Source organism: Netta rufina (assembly GCF_964035555.1).
Source record: "Netta rufina genome assembly, chromosome: 26".
NCBI lineage: Eukaryota > Metazoa > Chordata > Aves > Anseriformes > Anatidae > Netta > Netta rufina.
The window spans coordinates 6511589-6521458 of record NC_140150.1 but is presented as its reverse complement, the minus strand read 5'-3'; the positions used below and the strand labels follow the sequence as shown (position 1 = coordinate 6521458).

The following is a 9870-nucleotide window of genomic DNA, read 5'->3' as shown; positions in this document are numbered from 1 at the left end:
CTGTTGGAGATTACAACACAAGGTGATTGTAGCATCAAAACAAAGCTGAACTAGGTAGTTACACAGCTACCTCAAGACATTCCCTTTAGGAAGTTACAGTTTTCAACTATTCATCCAGGGGAAAACCTTTCAAAGTTTACTGTAAGAATAATTGGCTTGTGCAATACAATGTAGATGAAGCTGTTGTTTACAAGTTATTCCTTTGCAGCAGTTTAAACCTGTTCAGTCAGTTACACTGCCACAGCATAACTGACAGGGTATCAATATATACTTAAAAATCCTTTATCCTAATGCACAATCCCACACCACAGAAAAAAATGCACAAACTGTGTCACTAGTCTGTCTCTTGCTTATCACCTGTACTTGTGGCTTACAGCACCCAGAGAACTATGTTATCAACACTGAAACTTCATAAGAAACATAAGGGATGCTGGAAAACTGCATAACATGAAAACTCACTACTGCCATTCTTAATATACTTTGATAACCCTGGCATCTCACATAGCTATGTAATCATATTAACTCTAGGCAAGCAATGACAGTACCAAAACACATTTTTCTCATATATTGAGTTAATGTCTATTTTGAAATCTATTAATTAATACAATCCAAACACTTCTGTTTGTTTCTTTTTAAATCCCTTGGACAAAGTGGTCCAATACATAGTAATTGATGCTATGCATACCTGCTGCGGCTACGAGAAAAGCTTCTCCTTCGTGGTGATCTAGAACCGTAAAAAGAAATGTGAGGCTTTTTATCAATTCTTTTAGCATTTATAGGGTGAGGCATTTCCCAACTTGTCAAACTCACTGTTGGGCCCTGGGAACGTGCCAAGAATAACTGGCATCCATCATCCAGTAAAAGGCATGGAAAGATTAAGCAGTAAAACAAAGCTCAGTGTGAACAGCACATTTCCAACCACGATTTCACTTTAACTAAGAATGCTTCATAGCAGAGTTGTCCAATGCAACACTTCCATTTCAACTAAATACACTGCCCAGAACACCACACCAAAGTCCCACAAGTGGTTCCAAAAAAATAGCACAGACCAAATGTTTTGGAACCCATGCAAGCCAAAAAGGTCCATGACAAGACATAAGAAATATCAAGTGGAAAAAAGTGAAAATGCGCTCAGTGTAAATATTGATAACGCCATTAAGTGCTACATTAGAACTGCATATTTGTGATTGTCATTTTTAATGCCATAGTGTGTTTAGACTATTTTCTCTTTTTAAAAAAACTTAGCTCGGCCCAGTTCATCCCAAAAAGTAATTGTTTTAAGTTCTGAAAACTGTTAGTAAAACGATTTAAAGGTGATAGGATTTTTTTGGCAAGGAAAAGCTAAGTTTGTTAGAGCTTTATTAAAATTTAGTTTGACATCTCACATGCAAATATACTGGGTTTTACATTATTCACAGTGTAAGAGTTTCCATATCACCCTTAAAAGTTTTCTCAAGCAACATATGTACGTTACCATTCAATTATGCACAGCCAGCCTTTGATTGAGAAAAGTAATTACTTATAAGCCGCTTACTCCTTATTTTAACCAGCAGTAAACTGTATAAGCAGGAAAAACTTACTAGTTTTTGGTTTCAACAAGCTAGAAATGGTGAGGTGAGGCTGCCGGACTGACTGCCAAGAAGAATTTGCTGAAAAGGTTTTGCCAGATGTTGCGTTGTATTTAGTTGGTTGGCGAAGGGGGTGTTGTGGATTTTTCCTGCTTTTTTGTTAGCCGAAGGCTGCTGCTGTAGTTGTTGTGAAGACATTTGGTAAATAAACAGCTGAGCTGATTGGCCGGGAATGTGTGGGCGGTCGAGGTGGCTGCTGCCGATTTGGTTAAGGTTGGAGAGAAGGCTGAGAGAAAACAGCATGCTCGGGAACCAAAGGGCGGTGCAACCTGACGACTGGCCATGCCTGGGTCATGTGAAACGACACCAGCCAAGCTGAATGGGGCGCGCTGGTCACATGACGCTGAAAGGGCTAGTTGACTGGCTAATGCAGACTCAGAGGGTGGTGAGAAGAGACATGATGGTGACTCTGTAACGGGTTCATTTTTATTAATAGATGGACCAAAAAGCATAAAAAAATGAAAAACAAGCCATCAGTACAACCATCTATTAGCTAACAAATATTCCTAATGTGTTATTTTTCAACAGCAAAAGGGTAAGCTTGAAAATCTGACTTGTGAGGACTTCACTCACCTGCAACAGGTAAATTCAGTCCTGTAAAAACCACGTTGCAGACTTAACCACCAGACAATGTAGTCTGGGTCCAAGAATGCGTCAGTTACCAGAAATCCTGCTGTATTTTAGAGCTGAGTTTGCAAACCTCAAGTGACAGAATTGTCACATGATGCTTTAATTTCAAACTGATGCAAAAGTGTAAAGATTCTAGATGTTTAGAGCAACTGTTACTTGATCTATTATTAAACAGCTGCCTATTTACAAAGTATTTAAACTGCGCAAACAAAGTGAAGAAACACATCTGCATGAAAATGCTTTGCTGTATGTCATGTTTTGCCATTATGGAATAAAAGAAAGGAACAACCTAAGTTGAAGTATGGGGAAGAAAGGGAAAGTGTGACTAGAAGATGAGCAGATTTTAGAAGGAACGAGGACAAATCCAGGACAAAGGGCGCTGACTATCAACTTGCATAGTGAACCTAAGGACAAAAGCCAACATTCAACACAACTTATGTTCACCTTGATTTTGTTCCCTCCCCCCCCCCTTTTTTTTTTTTTAAGCATTTGGCATCTCCAAATTGTGATAAGATAGATGAATGTTATCCATTTACATGCTTTTAAATGCCTGCTTCTATGATGCTAAGTGGTAACAATGCCAACAGCTCTACTTTGACCAAGGGTACCTGCGACGTGGAGGAGGACTTCTTCTGCGATAGTCATCTCGAGGACGTCTGCCCCAGGATGGAGGTGGACCACGGTTCCGACTCCGTTTTTCACCATTGGAGAGCTCAACTCTGACACGACACCCACAGAGGGTTCTGGGAAAAGAGGTTGACATTGGTTACATTTCCAGGGACAGCTCTATCTAAAAAAACACCTAGAAAGTCAGAGGGGAAAAACAAATAGAAAACGCAGGTTAAAAGCATTCTGTATATACGCATTAGCCAAGTATGCAGGATACAGAGTCTACAAAGGTAGCTACAGCTAAAGAGACAAAAGGTCTAGCCAATTCTGAAAGCTCACTGTGCTATTAAGGCAGAGAAGAAACTAGAAAGTGCCTCTCTGAACAGTTTTGCCTCTTTACTGGACAACCATCTCAAATTTAACTAACGCAGACCACCAAGTCCAAGTCATGTCTAACTTAAGAGTTCCTTTCTAAAATATAAAACTAATTGTCCCAATGCTATTTCTGCACTATCAAATAAAATTACCCTTGTATCACTCCACAAATAAATACTGCATAACAGATGCGTCAAGCACTTGGTTGCCATTTGAAGCTTCCCCATTTTAAACTACCATACACCACAATTTTTCTGATTTTCATTAGGCAAACCAAACACACAAGAAGCACATTTTACCTTCCATCTAGTTCTCTTACTGCATCAGCTGCATCTCGTGGATCTTCAAATTCCACAAAGGCAAAACCAGGAGGATTTCTTGCCACCCATACACTGCGCAGTGGTCCATAGTAGCCAAAAGCTCGCTCTAGCTCAGTTTTGTTGCCATTGTTTCCAAGGTTACCCACATAAACCTTGCAGTCCAGCGGACAAGAGTCACGATGCATTGCTAAAAAAAAAAAAGGAAAAAAGAAAAAAACTCACATATACTTAACAACCAGGAAGCATTTATTCATCTGCAGGAGAAACAACACAGTGAGTTGCTTTCCTTAAAGTTTCAACAATGACATAATCTGGTAGAATAGAAACATCAGCCTCTGCGAACATGATGGGTTAAGGCATGTTTAAAAGCAAGTAAAGAAGGTATCTGGTATATCATAATCGTGACCGAAGTTTACCATTTCGGGGATTTTTGTTTAATTCTGTGGTCCCCTACTACGAAAAGAAATGTTTCTCCGCGCCCCCTTCTTCAGCACCGAGGGCAGGACCTGCAGGGGGAGCGCTGCGCTGGAGCAGTGCTCCATTGTTCTCCGAGCAGGAGCCGGGGGAAGCTACACATGCCGGGGCGAGAAGCAGCACCATTCGCGGCAAAGGCCACGCTGAGAGGCCTCGCCGGATGCCGCTTTAGCGTCTCTTCAGCGCTGTGTATGCGGCGTGGGGAAGCAGCGCTCCGTCGGAGCGGGCGGCACGGCGCCACACCACCCCCACGGCGCTTCCCGCCTAGCCACACCTCGCCTCACTGGCCGCAGCCGCGGAAAAAGGGCGGCAGGCGGCCTCTCCAAGGCGATCCGTAGCCTACCCGCCTTCTCCCCGCCCGGCTGTCCTCAGCGCAGCGGCAGCCACCGCCCGCGGCCCAGCTTTACAAAATGGCGGCGGCTCTTTGTTTGCCGCCACCGGGCCCCGCAGCTTTCGCCCGCCCTGCCGGAGACGGGACCGCGGGTCCGCTCCCACCCCGCCCTCCGAGGTGAAGGTCCTCACCGATGCTAAGAGGGAGGGCGCGCGAAGGGAGCCCGCGCTAAATTCGTAGCCGACTCGACCCTCAACGAAACTCCCGTTCCGCTTTTCCTCACTGGACAAAATGGCGGCTGGCGGCCGCCCCGCCCGTCCTTATATACAGGCAGTCCCTTCCACGTGACACCGCCCAGAGACAAATCAGAAGGCGCAGTTACACTGATTGACAGGTCGCCTTGTCCCACCCTCTCCCAACGCACCTATTCCCGCCGCTGCCCAGGCCCATATGGCGGCCCGCGGCTTCTCCTCAGCTCCGGGAACTCGCAAACCGGTGCCTGCCCCTCTTGTCGAGGCCTTCCTCTATTCTCGCCCCCAAATTTCGCTTTAGAAACTGATTATCGAGGGAAGACTTATCTTTACCCGATAAATAAGGAAAGGCAACGGACTCAGGCTATTTTGTTGGCTAAAAGGAAAAAAAATTTTTTTTCCTGATTGCACTCAGACCCAGGTGGGATTTGTTCGATGTTTAAGTCATGCTTTTTACTATCGTCCCCTAATCATTAGGGTTTTATGCTCAGAAAAGCTTCAGTTCACTAATAGCCCTTTCTCACCAAGGGCAGAGGCTTTAAATAAATGCATTGAGCAAACCAGTGTTGAACCATACTTTTTGGTAAACCTTATTCTGTCTACTGAAGCACAAAAGAGAAGTGACTTATTGAACCTGCTTTGGCAGGGGGGTTAGACTCGACTATCTTTCGCGGTCCCTTCCAACCCCTTCAATTCTGTGATTCTGTTATTTAGCACTCAGCAGAAAATTAGAGGATTTGAACCAAGGAATTCTGGTTACTAAGGGTATCAGCGGTGTTGATGTGCTTTATTGAATTCATGCATGTAGCTAAGACACATAACATGAGTTTTAATACGAGTTAAATAACTTGCTCCACAGGGGCTTTCTTTGGATAACACACCTCTTGTTTTGGGCTATTAGATAATACGAGGAACCCAACCAGAACTGTTTCTGCAATAACTTCCCAAGGCTGTCACTTCCCAGCCATTTCTGTAGGTTGCATTTAATCCAGATCTGACAACCTTTTCTACTTGGTCCAAACAAGACAAATTTATCTGGCACTAGTGCAGTTAACAGGACTTTGAGTAATGATAAGTGTAATAAGGCTTTCTGAATGCAAACTAATGCATATGCACTGTGTTTTCCAAGCAAGACTTTTGCAGTCCTCAGTCTACTAGGCTTGTACCAGCATATAAAAAATAGTTGGATTAAGGACGAACAGCAAGTTTAATCACTTGGATTTCCAGAAATCTTTTAACAGCATCCCTCATTAGTTTTAAGAACCTTTTATCACTAAAATGCTTCCAAGGGTCAAAACTGGCTGGGGGGCTGAGGGAGGAGGTGTATTGGGGGGGGGGGGAGAGGAATTGGGGGGGATAGGACAAAACAACACAGAGAAGAGGGAGCAGAAAAACAACAAGAAATCTGAGGTAATTGATTCTCTAAAATATATTTGTCATGTATAGTTATCACTTGCTTCATTTTAAAGACATCTAATGCATTATAACTGAAATTAGCTGATTGTTAATTTCCTGATATGGTACAAACGAAATAATTCTAAGCTTACTTGCTGCTGTTCACTTTAAAGACTTCTTCGAGATGCTGATTTCCCATGCTTGTCTCCCTTCTTGATTGGTATTTGCAACATTAACCAGACCCTTCCTCATATCACATAATGTGCATTTGAAACATGATTTAAATTTTGCAATAATCACCATTAAAAATAAAAATAAATAAATAAATAAACACCATTAGGTTGAATGCAACTTGGACAACCTTGTAATCTTAACAGATCTTTCAACTTCAAACCAAAGTTATATTTGACGTAGGAAAATAATTACAGATGACAGACTTGGCAGTAAAGGATTTATTCAAGAATAGGTTTACCTCCTGCAAAGTAAACATGGTATTGAGCACTTGTCTTGGACACACTACCTGTTCTATTCAAGGCACTTATTACATGGGCTTTGGCCCACCACTATGCTTTATAAAATCACATCCTGTAAGAAGCATGTCATCCCAACATAATAACTTTGCCATTTTCAGTTTGCTTTTGGCTTTGTAAAGAGAATGTGACATATCTGTGACAAAAGACAGAGGTTAGAACAGAGGCAATTGTATTCTGCCAAAAAAAGAAACCTATTTCCACAGACAGCTTTAGGATGCTTGAACACAGCCGCACAATATTTTAGTTATTCAAAAGCACAAAATCAGCATTTTCATTGTTCCCAAAAAAGATTAAATCCCGAATCTGCTCTGAGTGTCACTATATTAGTACACATACACATATCTATATGTGTACTACATTGTCTTCCATGACTTTCTTTCCTACTCCAAGTTCATATGTATATGAAAAATCATGTTGCATTGCAATTCTCTTATTTTTGCAGTAAAAAGGTATGATTCACATGCAGTAGTTGTAAGATACATGTTAACTTTTACATCCATCAGATCATCTGTAAAAGGAAGGGGAGATCATTGACTTTATAAGCATGATCAGACCTACGTTAAACAGGCAGGCCAAGATGGGATCCAAAAGAAGGCACCTAACACCTGCACAATTACTGTGAAACAGTCTTCCATTTTAAAACGTGGCCAGACTAGAATCTAAGACCAGCCCAACATGAAATAAGGTGTTACATCTGAGGTGCTATCATTGTTTCTGAGATTTACATCTCACATAAGAAAATTAACATATTCTTGCCTTTATGGTTTGGAAGAAACTTCACCAGTGTGAGATAAATGGAAGAGATATTTAGGAAGACAAAGAGTATTTACAGCAGAATACGTCTATCAGCAGTAGGATCTTACAGCTCCTCCTCATGTGAAGCTAGATAACTAACTAAAATACATATTTATTGGTTTGGTTGTATCTACAGAAAGGTCTTTTGCTAGAAAATGTCATTACATGTACACAATGAGAACTGGTCAGAGGGGATAAGCCTTCACTTCAGCCAGAAAGCCATACGCAGTCATGTCTGAGCTAGCTTGTTGCGAAGTTCTTGTGGAATTCAACCCACTTTCATATGCTGCCAATAGATTAATTTTGATAAAGGCTATTTTCTAAAACAAACAAACAAACAAAAAAACAGTGACTTACACTGGTCTGGTCTATAGATATATTAAAATCAGCTTGTATATTCTCGGGCGTATTCTTGCCTCAGCTGCTCTTCTGTTTACAGGGTGAAAGTCCCTGTTCCTTATTCCGTCACTTTTGAAACATAAAATTTTACACATTAATACTCCTGTAAAAGCTTTTAGTTGTGTGTCAGACCTCTATTAAAGGGAGAGTGAAAAAACAGGCCACAATTTAATTTATACATCATAGGCCTAAACTTAGACATCCTCATCATCCACTGCAAAGGCAGAGCATGCCCACTAGACTCAGCAATTGTGAATTGATTGGTGAGAATTGTACTTACTTGATTGACATATCTCAGTTATTTGGAGATTCTTCATCCCTGTCTTCCTAGGTGTGAGCTTTCTGCCATTGCTGAGGTCCCATCTCCTTCTGCATATTTTACATCTGGGGGCAAGATTTTGATTATGACCCCAGAACCTGCTGCTGGGAGCCCTATGACCTTTGCATGTGACAACTAACACACCACTCCCTCAGGGCCAGTACACCATTTGCTGCCACTATAAAGAAATAAGAAACCTCAACCAGCTCTTGGCCCATTTGGTCCTCTAAGAAACACCTTCTTGGTCCTACAAGCATTAATGACTGGGCACCCCCTCTAGCATTAGTCTCTTTGGTATTGAGAAAAGATAGCTGATTCTCAGGTAAATTCAAGGGTCCCTTGCTTCTCCGGCAGGAGTTAGGGCTGCCCCTAAGCCACAGCCCTTCACTGACATGGGGTCAGCACCTGCCTGCCCACCTCCTCACCTGGCCCAGCTGAACCAGGACTAGGGCACCAGATGGCAGCATTCCCATCTGTAGGGGCTGGCAGGGGCAGATCCCACCATGGGAGACAGGCCCCTTGGCACCGGGAGATACCCCTCCTGTTTTGTTTTTGCTTTGTTGAGGTTCCCAGCACTTCTCCAGGTGTGCTGCAACCCTTTTGAGTCAGGGCTAAGCTCACAGAGCACAGCGGGTCTTACATAAGTGGCACAAGGGACTGGAGGCTTTGCCTCAGCTTCACCTGAATTTGTTGCACACAAAAAACATTCTATATTGGAGACTTTTTTGGGAGAAGGAAAAAGAATCAGACCTAAGCATGGCTCCAGGGCAGATTTTACAGGACAATATCATTACCTTCGATACTGTGTTCAGATAGAGCCGTGAGTCTCATGCACTTCTGTAAGTCTGACTTGAAATCAGTAAATTAAAAATTAATTCTGTAAACCTGACTCACTGCTGCTCAACTCTAATTTTAATCCCCTGGAGCTCTTTCTGTGATGATGCAGTATGTAGTGGGTTAGGGGCTGAGATTTACAACTGCTCGCATGGTCTATCTGCTGACCCTGGAGCCTACCCCCTGCAAATGCAATTATTTACACCTCTCTGACTTGCACAAAATTGCCCTTTCCCTCCACCAGAGAAGAAGGGAGGCCTGGATGGAGCCTGCTGTTTCAAGAAACTGGATTTCATCTCCCTTAAATGGTTACCAAGGTGATGCTGCTGCTGGCTCCTTCCTCCCGGGGGCAAAGGAATGGTGACAGCAGTAGTGATGAGGGTGCGGAAGTGCAAAAATCTCTGTGGCCTCCGGGTTTGCTGTGAGGTGTTATTTCCTCTCATCTCTCAATTACTGAGGCCAGGAAGGGAGAACAGCCATTCATTAGCAGCTGTTTCACCAGCAGCTCAGGGGAACTATATTTACCATCCAAGTGTGGTCAAACAGTTTCCTCTCAACAGGGCGGTGCCTTTCTTTCCACACACCACACTGAACAGCTCATATGAATTTTAGTCTGGTAGGCTAAGAGCAGTTGAGGGGGATGGTGACAAACAAAGATTTTTTGTGAGGGAAATTTTTATGTGAGGGAAGCACCAAGTCTTCTTTTGCTGGTGAATAATAGAAAATAGCACATGGAAAAGATGCACCAGATCCATCTGTCCATCTCCCTACAGAAGATCTCTCTTGAGGCAGTACAATTTTATTTCATTAAGTTTTAAAATTCCAGGCATGAGGATCCCCCTTGCCCTAACAAAGCTATTTGCGTGTTTTCTTTGCTTTCTGTTCCTTCCCCCCATTCTTTCTTCCCCCTCAGCTGGGCCTCCAGGCTTTCTCTTTCCGTTTTCTTTCATGCTGAGCAGCAAGCCATATTCCCTTCC

At 42.8% G+C, this 9870-nt stretch overlaps 1 protein-coding gene across 1 annotated transcript; it reads right to left on the bottom strand.

Moving 5' to 3' along the window:
• Nucleotides 1-25: 25 nt before the first annotated feature.
• Nucleotides 26-4660, bottom strand: SRSF3 (serine and arginine rich splicing factor 3). Its single transcript, XM_084302081.1, has 4 exons — nt 4559-4660; nt 3542-3749; nt 2867-3001; nt 26-724 (listed from the first exon to the last, which is right to left on the bottom strand). The coding sequence occupies exons 2-4, from the start codon at nt 3745-3747 to the stop codon at nt 676-678; spliced, it is 390 nt and encodes a 129-aa protein (XP_084158207.1). The 5' UTR covers nt 3748-3749; nt 4559-4660; the 3' UTR covers nt 26-675.
• Between the last annotated feature and the right edge of the window lie 5210 nt (nt 4661-9870).

Bases quoted from the DNA above. Each gene is read 5' to 3' on its own strand.
- SRSF3 (XM_084302081.1), bottom strand. From the start codon at position 3,747: ATGCATCGTGACTCTTGTCCGCTGGACTGCAAGGTTTATGTGGGTAAC. The intron at 3,002-3,541 runs GTAAAATGTGCT...CTCTTTTCCCAG, and splicing joins GTAAGAGAACTAGATGGAAG to AACCCTCTGTGGGTGTCGTG. The intron at 725-2,866 runs GTACCCTTGGTC...TTACGGTTCTAG, and splicing joins AGTCCTCCTCCACGTCGCAG to ATCACCACGAAGGAGAAGCT.